This window comes from Zingiber officinale, chromosome 1A (genome assembly GCF_018446385.1).
Source record: "Zingiber officinale cultivar Zhangliang chromosome 1A, Zo_v1.1, whole genome shotgun sequence".
Lineage (NCBI taxonomy): Eukaryota > Viridiplantae > Streptophyta > Magnoliopsida > Zingiberales > Zingiberaceae > Zingiber > Zingiber officinale.
Window position 1 is genome coordinate 137,520,168 of NC_055987.1, and position 17,513 is coordinate 137,537,680.

The 17,513-nt window shown below is 36.6% G+C and overlaps 1 protein-coding gene across 2 annotated transcripts; it reads right to left on the bottom strand.

Annotated features, from left to right (window-relative positions):
* Window positions 1-6,492: 6,492 nt before the first annotated feature.
* LOC122034807 (NAD(P)H dehydrogenase (quinone) FQR1) lies at window positions 6,493-17,191 on the bottom strand. Of its 2 annotated transcripts, none has more exons than XM_042594167.1 (4): window positions 17,039-17,191; window positions 14,969-15,062; window positions 7,690-7,952; window positions 6,493-6,996 (listed from the first exon to the last, which is right to left on the bottom strand). In XM_042594167.1, exons 1-4 carry the CDS (start codon window positions 17,161-17,163, stop codon window positions 6,765-6,767), a joined length of 714 nt encoding a protein of 237 aa, XP_042450101.1. In that variant the 5' UTR covers window positions 17,164-17,191; the 3' UTR covers window positions 6,493-6,764. The 2 variants fall into 2 exon arrangements, with proteins under 2 accessions (XP_042450101.1, XP_042450106.1); XM_042594172.1 differs by lacking the exon at window positions 17,039-17,191 and adding an exon at window positions 16,516-16,567.
* Between the last annotated feature and the right edge of the window lie 322 nt (window positions 17,192-17,513).

Below are 17,513 nucleotides of genomic sequence, written 5' to 3' on the forward strand. Positions count from 1 at the left end.
AATTTAAAATTTTTTTATTGAAAAATACTTTAAAAATCTTTTGGAAACTACTTTGAAATATTTATTGGAAACTACTTTGAAAATCTTTAGAAAAACAACTTGAAAAATATATTGAAAAATATTAAGAAAATTTACTTGAAAATTTTTTCCTTTTAACTTATTGAAAATATTTTGAAAATTCCTTATAAAATATTAAATATTTTTGAAATTCTCCCTCAAATAGATTTGAAACCAAAATTGTGTTCGCTTTTTTTTTTAGTTTGTAGTTATTGTCTTATACATGTTTTGATGAATGCGAAAATGGGAGGGTAAAGGGTTTAATATAGAAAAATAGATAGAAATATCTCAAATGATAACCCAACAACCAAAATAAAATAACAATGTTAAGAGAATGAGCATAATGTCAATTATTTTATTATTTCATGCTGCTATTTTTTACATATTTTTCTAACTTTAACCTAGGTTGCTATTACATTAAAAAGGGAGAGGTTGTTGGTGTAGTTTTCACTAATAATCAAACTCAGATTTTGATGTATGACAAATAGTTAAAGTTAGATATTATGTATTTTAATCTATTTATCAATTGTGCAGGATTGAAAGACTTGATGGGACCTGACACTAAGCTGAAGTCCAGTTAAGTTGATAACTAACACAGGAAGACCAGATAGATTGATATTTGGTAGCAAGTCCAATTGGGTCTACAGAACCTGACAATTGCTGAAATCCAGATGGGGCATCTAGCATGAAGGCCTGGTAGGTCAAGAGTCAAGCAAGTCGGTAAATGGTAAATAAGGTAAGCACTAGAGGAGAGAGACCTATGAGGATGTGTTCTCGGTTGAGTGAGCAGTAAGCGTTGGTTCGACTTAGGGTTTTAGCAAAATCCGAAATCGAGACTGGATAATCTTGAGACTTTTAAAATATTTATTTTTTTCATATTATGCTTGTTGTGCTAACTCTGTGGTGCAGAAAAGTGAAAGCTGGAAAAAAGGCTTTTAGGCGCCCGGACAGTGTCTAGATGCTCACTTAGATTGGCCAGTACACGTCAACATCCAGGCATCCATAGTCGGATAAATATTTCACGGATCGTGTGTGAAGCCACGTTAGCGATCTAGGTGCCCGGAGGTGGTCCAGACACCCAGAGGTGGATAATCCAATGACGAAAAAGAATCAGATAGGCCTCAGTCCATGTGCCTGGGGGTGGTCCAGGGGTCTAGAATTGCCTATAAAAGGAGCATTCGACCAACCTTCAGTGTACAACACTTCTACGCTTATTCACGATTGTTCAACTCCTCTAACTTCATTTTGCTATTGTCCTACAACACCGCTTCACTCGATTGTTGCAGACGGATCAACTCCAACACCTAAGCTCACGACTTCCTCATCCTTGTATTGGTAATGTTTATTTTAAGTCATTTACATTAATTACTTAAAGGAAATGTAGTTGTGGAATGAAAGTCAATCGTCCTATAAATATTTGCGAATATAGGGGTATCTTACTAAAATTTTGGTGCTTGATTAAAAAAGGATTAAGATAGGACCAAAAACTATTGATTACATATATATTGGATATGCACATAGCAGTAGTACATATAGATTTTTTGTGTATGGGTTGCAAATACCATATATACACAAGAACTCGATAATATAATCTAGTAATGCTTTGTTCTTTGAGCATGTATTTCAGTATAAGAACCAAGAGAAAGCAAGTTCCTCAAAATGGACATTTAAAATACAAGAGGAAGAAGAAGATGATGAACCAGTTGAGGTTGAGCTCAGACAAAGTAAAAGAGTTTGGGTGGAAATATCATACAAAATAAATTTTATCACTTTTATATTAGAAAGTGAGCCTCAAAGTTACTCAGAAATAATACATTTTTATGATGGACCTCAGTGAAAGTAACAATTACATCTAAGATATACTCTATCTAGCAAAATCACACTTAAAAACTTATGGATCTTTCTCAGGAAAGTAAACCATTGGGTTGCAAGTGGATTTTTAAAAATAAAATGAAATCAGATAACACAATTGATAAGTATAAGGCTAAATTGGTATCTAAAGGTTATCAACAATGAAAATGACTTGATTATTTTGATATGTATTCTTTAATGTCGAGACTAACTTTCATTGGTGTATTGTTAGCTATTGTCATTCTATGAAATTTGAAAATATATCAAATACATGTAAAGATACTCTTTCTATATGAGGATTTAGAAGAGAAATCTATATGAAGTAACCTGAATGGTTTATGTGACAGGGTAGAAAAATAAGTTTTATAGATTGATGAAATCATTATACAACTTGAAATAAGAACCAAAGCAGTGGCATAAGAAATTTGATAATATTATAAAGGAAAGTGGATATAAGATTAATGAATTAGAAAATGACTATGGCATCTTGTATCTATATGTAAATGACATACTTATCATGAAATTAATGCTAAGATAATAAAATCAACTAAAGATATGTTGAACTCAAGATTTGACATAAAAGACATGGGTCTAGTTGATGTGATTCTAGGAATCAAATTTGTTAGAACAACATAAGGACTTATTTTTAGGCAATCCCATTATATGGACAAGATTCTTGATAAATTCATAAAGGGTGAGACTAAATTGGCACGAACTTTGATAGATATGAGAACATCTATCAAAGAATCGAGGAGAAAGTATCTCTCAGATAGAGTACTTTTTAGTGATTCAAAGTTTGATGTACATGATGAGTTAAACACGACCAAACTTAGCCTACACAGTAAGTAAACTGAGTATATACATGAGTGTTCTCAATGTTAAGCACGAGAAAAGGATAACAAGAGTATTGAGGTACTTAAGATATACTCGTGTATATGACCTGCACTATACAAGATATCTTGCTATGATCGAATGATACGGCGATGTGAGTTGGATATCTGACTTAAATAACTCTAAGTCTATGAGTATATTTATATTCACTTTGGGAGATACAACTATTTCATGAAAACTTTCTAAACAATCTGTAATAATCATATTCACTATGGAATCTGAGTTTATAGCTCTCGACAAATATGGTGAAGAAATTAAATGACTACGATAATTCTTAGAAGATGTTCTTAGATGGCCAAAACCAGTGTCGAAAATTTACATACATTGTTATAGTCAATTAGTAATTGTTTGGGCATAGAGCCATCAGTATGATGGTAAGTCTAGACATATACGTTGTTGACATAATACCATTAAACAACTACTCTCAACAAGAGTTATTATTGTTGACTATGTGAAGCTAGAGGATAAACTAGCATATCCGCTATTAAAGGATTAAATAGAGAGTTCGTTGCAAGTTTATCATGAGGGAAGGGCTTAATGTTGATGAGAAATATTAGTGTAAAGAAAAACCAACCTATACAGACTGGAGATCCTAAGAAATAAGTTCAAAAGGACAACCTAACTACACTGACAAAATTGCTCACTATGGGAGAGAGGGGGATGACCCAATGGATCAGTGAAGGATGGAGGTTAAGCACACGACTTTTAATCATCTAGTAGAGTAATGTGGAATATTGCTAAGAGATCACTCATGTGAGAAAAAAAGTAGGGCCGCTTCGAAGAAAATTGAAGGCACAATTCTTAGAACTTTCTCACAGAACTAAGCGTGTTCATGGCCAAGAACAAATACACTCATGAGAATTGAGTTGTATTAGAAAAAGTGTTGGGTGAGATATGTCAATGTAAAACAGTTAAAAGACATCGTGTCTACTATTAGCTAGTAAACAAATAGATCTTCACAAGAGAAGGTTTAAAGGGTAAAACTTACCTGTCATATACTGGACTCAACTACTAAGTGTTATCACATGCCCTGTTTCATTTGATGTGGGAATTGTTAGAAATGTGAATGGAAAAAAGAGATGGAAAGGATGAAGAAGACTCCATTGCGAATGAGTTTTAGTTCTCATTGGGAGTCTAATGGCTATATTGTTGGTTTATATTGTAGCATATGTACTGTAGTTGTGAACAAATGTATGGGAAGGGCCTCTCTCTTACGCGTGGGCGTACAGGGGAGTACAAATCCAAGGCATTGATCCAAGTTGACTCATGTGTGAGCATGACTTGCACCGTCGAATGCCGAACTAGTTGAGGTAAAATTTATCTAAGCGAATGAACCCATATTTTGCCGCTCGAATTCAATTTTGCTAACTACTAAAGTGAATAACGGGTGCATTAACTGATGTTAATGACGTATCCAAAACCTCCTAGTGTTTTGATCTAGGTGAGTAAAGACATTAAATGGTGAGATCTTGAGTGGAGTGTGCAAGAAAAGTGATCTTTGTCCACCTATGTTCTCCCATTATTTTTCCTCTGTCGTGCATCTGCTCTGCAGATCCACTCGTAATAGCCTTTAGGTATCTCTCAGTTCGCCGCGGCCATTAGTGTTTGGTGAGGATCATGGTTTACTGTCATATCATGGGAAACAGATGACCCACGACAACCTCAAAATACAGTTGAAGGTAAGGTGAATCTGGTTTAAGGATACTACGTAATATGCAGGCCTGAACATCCTTTCTTCTTGATTGAGATAATTAAGTGATTTCATTCCTGACTCAATTGTGACATCGACTTGGGATTACTTCCCGAGTGCTTTGTATCTTCTATTCCTGACTCGGCTACACTCGGCATCTCATCTACTCAGGCGACTTGAGTCCCGACTCGGCTGCACTTAGCATCTACTCCGGTGACTTACATCCTGACTCGATTTTACTAAAAAAATCCACTCAAGATTACTTCCGAGCACCTGATTCTCCACACTCGAGTACTTTGCACTCGGGTTATACTGCGACTTCTCTTCGACTCAGCATTTGGTTGACTCAGCGCTAGGCACTCGAAGTCAGTTGGGACTCGGATTCGGTGATACGAGAGCAGCCATCTTCCATACTACGTAGCAACTTTATCTAATCTTCAAGACCGATAATTTAAGATTATTAGCTCCAGCCGCTCATCAGATAAATCTAATTTGATTTATAATTTCAATTTGGACCTCACTCCTTATATATATATATCTCCGACAACGAAACTTATTTAGCGTGCAAAAAAAAACATTAAAAATCCATATGCGGCCAAAACAATGATGGATAAAATCTAATGAGCAGCGTCACGGAATGATCAAACTATATATGTACCCGACAACGATCGTTGCATGCATGTTCACTCCTCTCCAAGTTAGCTCCCTAGCTATTATCTTTGGAAGATCATAGAAGACTTTTGACTTTGTAACCCACCTGCCCTAACGTCGTTTGTCAAAATTAATCAGCCTGGTCCCAAATTTCAAGCGTAGAGTGCCCCACAAGGAGACAGTCTCCACACATCCCGTGGCAATCATCGGAAGCTATTCCTGATCAGTAGAACACTTGGTAATGCTCACCGGAGAAATAATTGAATTCGTAGCGTGCATGGCCGGTGAGGGAGGGAGGATAAGGTCGATCCTGTGTTGATTCTAGTTGTGACGATAAGACCTCCAGGAAGAACAAAGTCAAAGAGCTACAACTAGGAGCCCCCCCTCCCCACCCTCAGTTAAGATACCTGCTGCTTTTTGAATCAAATTATATGTGGGAAACAGAGGTGCGCATTATATTATATACATTTCTTTAGGCAATTAAACCAAAGGTGGGTTTGGTTGTCTCCAAACGAAGGTGATGGAGACCAACAGCAAGTACTCTGCAAAGTGTGCTTCCTTTATGCACATAAATAATTGTCTCGAAACAAACCTTTGGCTTTCGAAGGGGAGCTTTCACTCCGCGTGTCCTGCAATTTCGCTGACGCCGTCGTCATCCGACAAAGACAATGTAACCATCACACATGCAGCTACGGGGCCTGGCCTGGTGAAAGCAACCATATATTAATTATAATAAGATACTTAATAGATAGGTAGACAGATGAAGTGAGAGCACTATGTAATGGAAAGAGCAAAGGGCTGGACTTGATGAGCATGGGCAAGGAATAAATATGGGAACAGTAGTTTCTGTCTGGCAAGTATTTTTGGATGATGCTCGACATGCGATGAGTGCAAAAAAAGAGATGGACATGTTTGAAGATGCACAATTAAGAATTTAAGATAGAGAACGAGAAGAACTGTGCCATCTTGCTCTCCACTCTTTCACGTCGAACAGGTAGCCTACACAATAAATGAATGGAGTGGGAAACATACCTGCATGAAATTTATGAACGGATGGATAATGCTTGGGAGAGCAAGCATGAGAGGCCAATAATTTTATTCTCTGTTTGCATTGATTAACATCTCCCCTGTCAGTTTAACTTCATTGTCCGTGGACACTCGTTAGTGTTAAATTCATAATGTTCATCAATTGGACTAATCATAAGGTAGGCCGAGCAATAACTCACTCGGCCCATGGATTGGTGTTTGACTCATAGTCTGATACAACCAGGGTATCCTAATTTATCATACTATCAATCAACAAGCCACTTGGCCAGAAGAATCATCAAATTTCTAACGATGTGTGCTAGAAATTAAAACAACACTAGTGTTCATTCATCTCTGAAGAAAAGTTACACTGAAGCAAACGAGTTGACGACTAACGTATAGAAACAGGACAATTACATTAATCAATATTTAACAAAACAACTTATATTTTAGAAAAGATAACAAAACAATTTACATTCGTGCTCGCAGACTCGACCAAGCTTTATACACAACCAATGATAAATTGCAGAAGGGGTCTTAATGTAATGTATATATAGAGGACTTCATCAAACCTTAGAATGGCATAGCGCGCCACAGATCAAGCTGATGCTTTGAGCTTCTTTGCAATAATAGCGAAGTACTTTCCTTGGTGGAAAGCTTGCTCCAGTTCAATTTCAGACGGGAATCTAGAACCATCCCCAGCAAAAGTACCTGCACCATAAGGGCTGCCTCCCTTAACCTTCTCCATTTCAAACATACCAGCTCCAAAAGTGTATCCAATTGGTACAAAGATCATTCCATGGTGAGCCAACTGCGTTACAGCAGTCAATCTGTATGAAATAAAGGTAGGAGTATTAGCAACTACGACATGGTTATGAATGAAGAAGGTTAAAGAATTTGCATGTACAAATGACATGACAGCCACAAGTATTTGGTTCTTAAATTTCATGATGCAGCTAAAGTTTAGAAAGTTACTTTGAGCTCTGATGATTAAAAATTACATGAACAAAATTTAAGACAAGTTGGGAACTAAGAATAAATTGAAAACTAAGTTAGGGATTCTAATTATTGGGGTTGCTAACTGAGATCATTACTTTTCCCCCTCCTGTTAAGTCAAGACATTAGTTATCTAACCTCAGAAAAGATCACTAAATTGGGCCGCAACCATGCTCTTGTAATTGGTTCATTTTTGTTGTACAGTCATTCAATAGATTAAGCAGTTGTTCATAGCCCTAATGACAAAGCTGGTGCATGGACAAGATGAACATCTGTTCAATAGTCAAGTTTTGTGAAACATAGTTACCATTGATAAGAAACATAAAGACACCTAAAATTCAGAATATCATGATAACAGAAACAAACTTTCTATAGTAAGGACCACACAATTCATTTTAATACTTGAGATAAAGACTTCTGAAGTGTAACTATGGTGAAGTTGAGTAAAATCTGAGTTTTTTTATTAGATCAAGAAATTTCAGTAAGCAACATAAGCAAGGGAGGCCATCTATGCAAAAGTGTCATACGCTGTAGTCTCTTGTCCGCCACCTTGAGATCCAGTGCTAAAGAAGAGTCCAGCAGGCTTGCCTGCAAGTTCTTGAGATCTCCACAAACTACCAGTTGCATCAAGAAATGCTTTGAACTGTGCAGCCATCATGCCAAATCTGGTAGGAAATCCAAATAAAAGACCATCTGCCTCAGCTAGTTGATTTGGTGAAATAATTGGCACTTCATTCTTTGGAGGTGCACTCATTTTGACAAGCACTTCATCTGGGAGAGTTTCTGGAACCTGTTAAAAGAACCGCTCAAAGTAGAACCAAGAAATTGATTTCGAATCTGTAAATTAAAGCACTAGTCTGAAACTTCAAACAGATGTAGAGGCTGGTTGGGAGAAAATTAAATTTCAAGTGATCTCCTTCAATGCAAATGAAGCGAATGAATTACTCATTTATGATAGACAAGTGTTGTCAAATGAAGCAAGAAATAATCTATCCTTCAACTTCTCTCTTGTTCCAGTCCATCCTTCAACTTCTCTCTTGTTCCAATCCATCCTTCAACTTATCTCTATTGGGGATCCAAACAAAATCCCATATTGAAAACACATGGGAAAGATCATAGACTTATAAGGAAAAAATATCTATATTGGCATGAAACCTTTTGTGTAGAGCCCGAAAATAAAATCATGAGAGCTTAGACTCAAAGTAGACAATATCATATTATTGTTGAGATATTTAAATTCCTTCGGTCCTAACAATTAGTATCAGAACCTGAACTGGCAGAAGGTCTAACCGCCGATTGTGGGGGCTTCGTTTGAGGGAGAGATTGACCTTTTGGGTAGAGCCCAAAAATAAAATCATGAGAGCTTAGGTCCAGAATAGACAATATCATATCATTGTGGAGATATTTAAATTCTTTCGGTCTTAACAATCCCTTCAAGGAAATAGGGAAAAAATGCATTTAGCATCTTGAGAAGTTGTTGGAGCAATTATGTATTTTGTTCTATCATTTATGAACTCTCACGGAATAACTATTTCTATATTTTATCATAAAATGAACCTGCAATATCAATTCTTATAAAATTATTATTCTCCATTATCCTTCTTTACTCTATTCCATTCTCCTAGAAATAAATATTACGAGTAAAATGAATGGCTCAGGCAGATCGACCATGAACTGACCAAGGCAAACAGTTTGGTTTAAGGACACGAGTCAAGCAGGCTTGTTGACCAAGCAAGTAGTGAGGACTAAGTACGCCAGACAATCTACGAGGCTGAACATGCCATGTTGTTAGGTGAGTCGAGCAGATTGAGCAAGTTGGATGGGCCAAGTGAGCCAAGTAGATTAGCTGAAGCGGATGGCTCAAGTAAGCCAAACAAGCCAAGTCAACAGGATCATGCGGACTAGGCACTTAGGCCTAGTGAATAGAGCATGTCAAGTAGATTGAATACTTTACTATAATTCCTATAGAGCCTTTTGCTTGCAAGATAAAGAAATAATATTAAAATATCAACTTAGTTAATAGAATCATTCTATCTTTATTGTGATAAATAAAATGTTAAATCAAGAAAAACCTAAAAATTATCATATAAAAAGTTATTAGAATTAATATGCTGAGTACAAGATTACTAAGGTTTATTAGGTGTAAGAAGTGTAGTCTCACATTAGTAGTCTAGGTTTATGGATTTACCACGTTCTGTATTATCACATATCAAGAATGCAATATAATATTTCCTTTCCCCCAAACTTAACTTGGTACCAAAACACCCCTTTTACGATTAGATTTTCTAAGATAATCCTTTAAAAGGAAAGAGGTTGGTTTCAATGTAACAACACCCTCCCCACATACTCTCTCATTTTATTCTTCTTGCTCTTCTTTGTCTCCACGGACGTTAGTATGTTACAGCAACTTCCAGGCTACCTTTGTTCATTCTGGACCTAGCCATTGTCTTCTTTCTTATAAGGTCATTCTTTGTTCCACTTCATTCGTACCCAGGCTTCAATCTCCTCCTGCATTCTTCCAGCCAGCACCACTCGAGCCTTCTTTCTGCAGCTCACATAAAAGAAGTTGTCGCAGCCTGCTGTCTCTCACACCTGCCTGCACACCCAACATGTGTGATCCATGAATGACATTGTTCTTTTGTCTCTAATTGATGTTTCCTTTTGGCTTGGCATCCACAAATCATCTCTACCAGAATCACAAGCGGGAGGATGAGCTTCTTCAGAAAATTTGTGTCCTTCAACCTCTCACCATCATCCACTCAAGATATCAGATCTGGTTCCTTCCTCTGTCTTGTTGATCATGTGAAATTCAACATCAGGATCCTCCTCTCATGCAAGCCAACCACTACTCACTTTTGCTCAGCCAACGAGCAGAACACCTGCAAGATGTCTGTGTTTCTTATACAATGTGACAATGAACATTGAGCTGCCCTCTTCACATGCTTAGGAAATCAAAACTAGGGCTGACCATGACACATAGTTGAACTTATCGACCACATGACCTTTTGCAGCAATACCACATGCAAGTACCAACTGTACTAGCCTATGGGGGCACTAAATCTAGCTTTCATGGTCATAGCAGTGGTAGTGTATGTCCTGGCTTTCTTGTCCATTTTTAATAGTGATCATAATGGTGCTGTGCTTGCTTGTCCTTAGATGGTTCTCATTCCCTGCTTCTCATCTTTCTTAAGTTCTTCCTCAAGTGCTTTCTTGTCCTTGTTCCTTTCTCAGTTGTATCAGCAACCTACTTTTTGGTTGATTGATTCCTTATCACTGGCCCTTAAGCCTGGATGTGAGCAACATACTATGCTTTCTTTTCACACCAACCTCTTCTTGTTGTTGATCTACTTCTCACATCATGCCCTCCATATCTGCACTCATCTGCATCTTCTAATTTATTTCTATGTTGCATATGCTTGCCCAACAAGTGAAAAGCTGAACAATATCTTGTCTTTGTGCACTTTCTCTTTGTGGGAAATTGTCCAGCACTCTGTTTGCTATTTCCAGCAAACAAGCTGTGCTATCCATCTCCTGTGCAGAACTGAACAGAGAAAAGTTCCATCCTCAATTTGCTACTTGCTTGGTGAATTTCTAAGTTTTTTTCTCCCCACGTGCGAATATTATGTTTTTATTTCATCATGGCAATATCTCAGTCCGCATTTTCTAGTTTAGGTAACAAGCATAAATAAATAGTACCAATGCCCCATATGTTTTTCATTTCGTCATGGCAAGATCTTACTCTTCATTTTCTAGTTTAGTTAATAAGCATAAATAAACAGAAACAATTTAACAGTTTGAGGAGCAATCTTAAGAGCATTGGTGTGTGTGTGTGTGTGTGTGTGTAGTGACCGCCTACCATCTCGGCCGGGCCGCCTAGGTGGTTGAATTTTTTTTACTATTTTTATAAATAATGGAATAATATATTAACTAAAGGATAAAAAATTAAATAAAGAATAAAAAAATTATTAAAAAAATACTAACTAAAAATTCTTCCATGGGACTCCGCATGGCGGGAACTTCATGCACCAGGCTGCTCTTTTTTTTTTAGTTGTTATGAAAAATAAAAAATATCATGTCATGTACTATATACATCATGTAGCTATAGTATGAGTTCTTTTGAAACTTATTCATTTTGATGTATGTCATAAATCATCATGTATTATTTTAATTCCTTATAATTAAGGACAATGGCATTAATCAACAAATGACATCCTAGGTCGATGATCATATTTTAAATGCCTAGATAGAAATACATGATCCCGATTAGGGCAAAACAAATCTACATCTCGCAAAGACTATAAGTTGACTTGTATGTGTTTTAGTACACATTAGATACAAGTGAGAGGTTAAGAAGATGAACATAACTCAAGATGTTGATTTAGTACATCTTTTTCAGCAAAATACATAGATTATGTGTTATCCAATCATTGGGAAAGCTAGTGTACAAGTCATGTGCATTTAGCCCAAAGAACATGATTGAAAATTGGTTTTAAAAATTATTTCAAAATATTTTTTGAAAAACCTTGGTGAAGGCTATCTTTTGATAGGAATCACCATTGTATAGTTAGACACAAATTTAGAAAAAGCATTGAAGTTTTCAAAAGTTTTCAATCTTGTATCAATCTTTGAAAATAAAATGTATTTTCTTATAAAACTATTTTTCCTTGATAGATTATGTCTTATATAATGTCTACACGAATCTTCATGATTTTTAAAATTTTGTAGAATTTTTGAGGCATTTTTGAATTCGAACAGAATTGAATTTCAGAAATCAGATACGGTAATCGATTAGAGCAATCGATTACCCCATCTTAATCGATTAGGTTAATCGATTAAGGTGAGTTCCCGTGAGCACAATGGCTCACGGAATCGATCACTATAATCGATTAAAGGTCTTAATCGATTAGAGCAATCGATTAACACTCGGTAATAGATTAAATCCCAACTTTAATCGATTAAGAGAGACTGTAATTGATTGGTAGCTAACACCAATAGATTAAGAATGTTGTTTTTGGGTTAAATGGTCTGATCTTAGTCCATTAAACCATGTTTATTCGTGTTAACCATCCTTAACCCTAAGACTTTCATTTATGAACATTTAAGGATAGTTTTCTTATTGAAACAAGAAAGGATTGGTTAAAAGAAGACTAAGTTGGAGTTTATGATAAGGCTTAGTTTCAAAGTTGAATTTTGAACCTCAAAACCTCTAATTTTGGATTTTCTAAAGGTTTAGAAACTCCAAGTTATTATTGGTGCAATGATAAAAGTTTCGAGAATGTTTTGAGGTGGAGTTACTCCTTAAAGACATGAATTTACTTTTAACGAAACAATGGAAGGTTGTAAACCTTCATTATTGTGAATGCTCTAGGATGAACATTGTATGATAGAGGTATGCTTTAGGGTGAGCATTGGGCACAATGAAGGGTATGAGACCTTCATGGTGATGTTGTGAACAACATAAGACAACACTTAAGGAGAAGAGTTTTTGATGCGTGCTAAAGGGGGCGAATGTAGGGTTTAAGTTGGGAAATTCTCCATGTTCACAGGGGGAGATTGTGAAACCCTTATGTTAAGGGGAAGAATGCTTTGGCATGAAGAAGAAGTTGAAGCTATAGGATTAACCTAACTTAAACGGATTGTCAAACAATAAAAAGGGGGAGATTATTGGTACAATTTTCCTAGATAAAGGTTGATCAGTTTGACTAAGCTTGAGTTGGCTCAAGTTTGAGATTTGAGTTTTGAGTTTTGATATTTGACAATATATAGAGATTACAGATGCAATTGTCCGGTTGGGGAGATTGGTTAAGGTTGACCAGTTCGATGTGAAGAAGAATCAAGTAGGTCACGGTTGACCGGATACTTAACTAGGAAGTCCTAATTAGAGGTTAGACAAGGACAAGACCAACGGGAAGATTGGCGGAAGAAGAAAATCCAAGTGGGTCAATGTTGACCGAACACTTGGTGTGAAAGTCTTGATGAGTGAAGCTAGATAGTTGGAAAATCCTAGTGAGTGAAGCTAGGTGAAGTAAAAGTTCTGGTTAGTGAAGCCAGATAGTTAGAAAATCTTGGTGAGTGAAGTCAGGTGAACATCCTAGTGAGTGAAGCTAGGTGATATGAAAAGCCCTAGTGAATGAAACTAGGCAGTTGGAAAATCCTAATGAGTAAAGTCAGTAAAAAGCCTTAGTGAGTGAAGCTAGGCAGATGAAACTCTAGTGAGTGAAGCCAGACAGTTGAAAGTCCAGGTGGGTCAATGGTTGAACGGACACATGGTGATTGGAAGTCCAAGTGGATCAAGGTTGACTATAAACTTGGCACGAGATGGTAAGTCCAAGTGAGTCAAAGGATTGACCGGACACTTGGCACAAGGAGAAAAGTCCAAGTGGGTCAAAGGGTTGACCAGACACTTGGTGAAAAAGTCACAGCAGGTTAAGCTTGACCGGATGCTAGGCAAGGAGGAGTCCCAACAGGTCAAGGTTTTTCGGATATTGGATAAAGAAACCCTATACTTGAGTTTAGAAGTTAGGGTTTGGTAATCGATTACCATAGCTTAAGCGATTAGAGTAATCGCTTAAGCTCATTGTCGCGAGAAACAGAAAGGGTCGTAATCGATTAGGGTAATCGATTAAACAGTTTTCGTAAAAGCACATGGAGCTTCCTAATCGATTAGGCTAATCGATTAGGAAGGCTTAATCGATTGCGGTAATCGATTAAGCAATTTTTCGCGAATACACAGAGAGCTTCCTAATCGATTAGGAAGGCGTAATTGATTAGGGTAATCGATTACGCTTGAAAACTAGCCGTTATGATCCCGTTAAAAGGGTTTCAACACACTGTTTCATTAGATCTTCTCTCCCACTCTTCTCACGATTTTTCTCTGGACTTCACACTAGTTCTTGGAAGTTTATTGGAGACAAGTGTTGCTGCACTTCCAAAGTTCAAGAGGTGTCTACAAGTAAGAAGGAAACTAGCTAGGGTTTCATTTGTGTAAATCTTGTAAGATTTCTATTGTACTAGCTTTTCTTTTATTCTTGTTGTAGTGTGAGTTTGTACGAGGCTTCTCCACATCCAGATTGTTTCCAAGAAGGAGTGTTTACATAGTGGAGTATGCTCAAGTGTGAATCCTTGGATTAGTCACCTCTTTTTGAGATGGATACCAAGTAAATCTTTGTGTTAGTATTGGAGGAGCTTGCTTCGAGTATTTCTGCTGCAAAAGATCATCTTTGACAAAACGAGCGAGCTATTCACCTCCTCCCCCCTCTAGTTCTAGTGCGGTTAAGTTCCGCCTTCTGCCTAAGCAGCCGCCTCAACCGCCATTTAGAACACTATATATATATATATATATATATAATATGAATGCAGTATAGTATTTCATTCCCTAAGTTATGTTATATATATATATATATATATATATATATATATAATGGTCATCTCATATTAAGAATGCAGTATAGTATTTGCAGTATAGTATTTCATTCCCTAAGTTATGTTATATATATATATATAATGGTCATCTCATATTAAGAATGCAGTATAGTATTTCATTCCCTAAGTGTAACATAACATAACACCATCAACAGTCAGAATTGAAATTTCAGAGCAAAATCAAATGGTGCACTTCTGCAAACTAGTGACAGGTTGAGAAAGCCAGATGAATTAAGGATAAAGAAACTCATAATATCTTTCTTGTGTTGGCTCTAGAATGTAAGTCTATGTTTTATAGTGCACAACAAAAGATCGAAACTAGAGTAATTAAAAAATAATAAACATTGTAAAGCCCAGAGAGACTATCCCTTCAATAACACAAACCTGCCACAGTTTGGCTTCCACGCCTTCAATAGATAAGGCACCTTCCTTTATCTTCTCAGCAAGCTTCTCCACATGGCCATACATGGAATAGTATCTATCCAGGCACCATAAGAATGAAAAAAGTCATGATATGGTTCGCAAGAAAATGTAATTGGTGGATTTAAAGGAAATTCATTGGTGATACTTTTGACAATGAAAGAACGAGTACTCATTTGAAGCTGAACCTATGCACATTCAACAAGCCTTACCCACTATGCAACCAAATTTTACTAAGAAATATAATATCTTTGAATACTGTCATAATGAGATTACCGCTCTATCTTTTTGCAGCTTTAGAAGCATGCTAGTTTGTGTTTGGACTGAGACGCATGGCATAGGAAACCATGTCATAGAAAACTTGAAAGGCACCAAGAGAACTACTATCTAGCTTCCAGAACAGTATTATAGCGAATTGGGACGTAAACAGCCAAATATCATTTAATAATTTTTAAAGTAAATTGAATCATCCCAATTTAGCTAATCTAGTAATGTGCATGACGCTAGACAAAGTGAACACTAATTTAAACAACAATAACAATTATATTGATCAACAAAAAGTAAACACTCTAAAGCATTACTTGATGCAACCCAACTGTTAATAAACCTAAAGAATAAGAATACTTGGGGTTGTATGGCCATTGGAAAAAAAAACAAAGGAAAGAACAACAACAACCAAGCCATATCTCACTAGATGAGATCAGGTATATGAATTATTCTATGCGATTGAGCTCTATTCATACTAAATCATCATTTATATTTAAATAAATTTTATCTTGTTTAATTGTAGCTAACCAAGCCTTTTTATGTCTTCCTCTCACTCGTTGATATGGACATTTGTCCTAGTTTTACATCGCCTAACTAGAGCATTTATTATTTGTCTAAATTTATGTTTGTATCATTTTAAACATATCTTCTAGAGTTTTCTCTTAATAGATGCAACTCCAACTATCTCTCTAATATTTTCATTTCTTATCTTATCCATCCTTGTATGCCCACACACCCACCTTAAAACCTTCACTTCTACGACTCTCATCTTTTACTCATGTGCTTACGTCATATCCCAACATTGAACTTCATATAACAAAGGGAAAAAAGCATGAAAATAATGAAATCAATAATTAATGTTGAGGGGGCATATGATCCAATTGTCAATAAAAACTTGATAATATTATAATCAAGCAGAAGCTACGCATAGCCACTATAAGGTTCTCCAAAGAGCAGTAACAATAAAATTATAGGAGAAAGCACTGGAAGATTCTGTGGGGAACAGAGCCAGACAACAACATCAGTGTCCTTAACTTAGTGGTCCGGCAAGAAGCAATTACGGGAGGGACTTAACTTAGGCTGAACTGAGAAGAAGCATCAAGTCTGTAGCTCCTAAACACGTTAACTTAAACCTACCAAAGTATAAGGACTCGAAGCACTGAGTTCACTCAAGCATAGGATTCTTAGAAAAACAATTAAACTCCATCGAGTTATAGCTAAAGATTCAACTTATAATATATTACCTTTGTTTTTCCTTTTCCCATTGAACTATTATGCTAATGTCAGTGAGCAGGTGCCTAGTTGCTCCCTCCCTCGGCACAAATGAACTCAAATCATCTCCAGAAATGAAAATCAGATCGACAAAGAAAACAGGGAATAAAAGAAAAATAGATCCCACAGAAAAAAATCACAAGGGAAGGTGAAATCAGATCGACGATAAATAACATAAAATTAACAAAAATTGTAATAAACAATAATAATGTTCCTTTAGGGCAAGTGATCAACCCAAAGAAATATTTTTAACTATCAAAAAGAACGACTAAGGACATACTTCGAAATCCTCGTACAAAGCTCAAAAGTTTCGAACTTTCTCATAAGGCAAACAAAAACACCCTTGAGGAAAAGCGGACGGGCCAAAAAATTGAGCAAATAAAGGTGAATCGGAAAAGAAAAAAAAAAGAGAGAAAAAGATATGGCCCGATACAACAAACAACAAGGAGAGCAGGCACACGCCTAAAGGAAGGTAGAAGGAGTTCTAGGGCTTACACAATATAGACTTTCGTGGCCATCAATGGCGGAGCGTGAACCAAATCCGGGGGAATCGAAGTCAGAAGGAGTGATTTGGGGGAGCGGAGGGGCACTCTGATATCACGCATATATAGATATATCATTGTCCAAACCGGCCCCTTTTTCCCGGTCTAACTGCACTGAATTCTTTAATGAGACCCGATCGCACTGTGTCGGGTTTGGTTTCAGCATCATCAAGCATTTTGTTCTCACACAGGATCATTTCGTTATCGATGTTCAAACAAAGCATTCGTTGTGGAATTTTAACGAGCAAATGGAGAGCGAGGGCAACAGACACCATTACTCTCACAAACTTCTCAGTGGCTACACTTTGTAGGTCCAATAACTTCGTATTGCTTTTTGACAATTATGATGTTTCCATTTTAATCATGTCTGTTGCTTACATCCCAATCCTTCTCGTTTATAAAGCATTCAGAGATTGATGCACACTGCA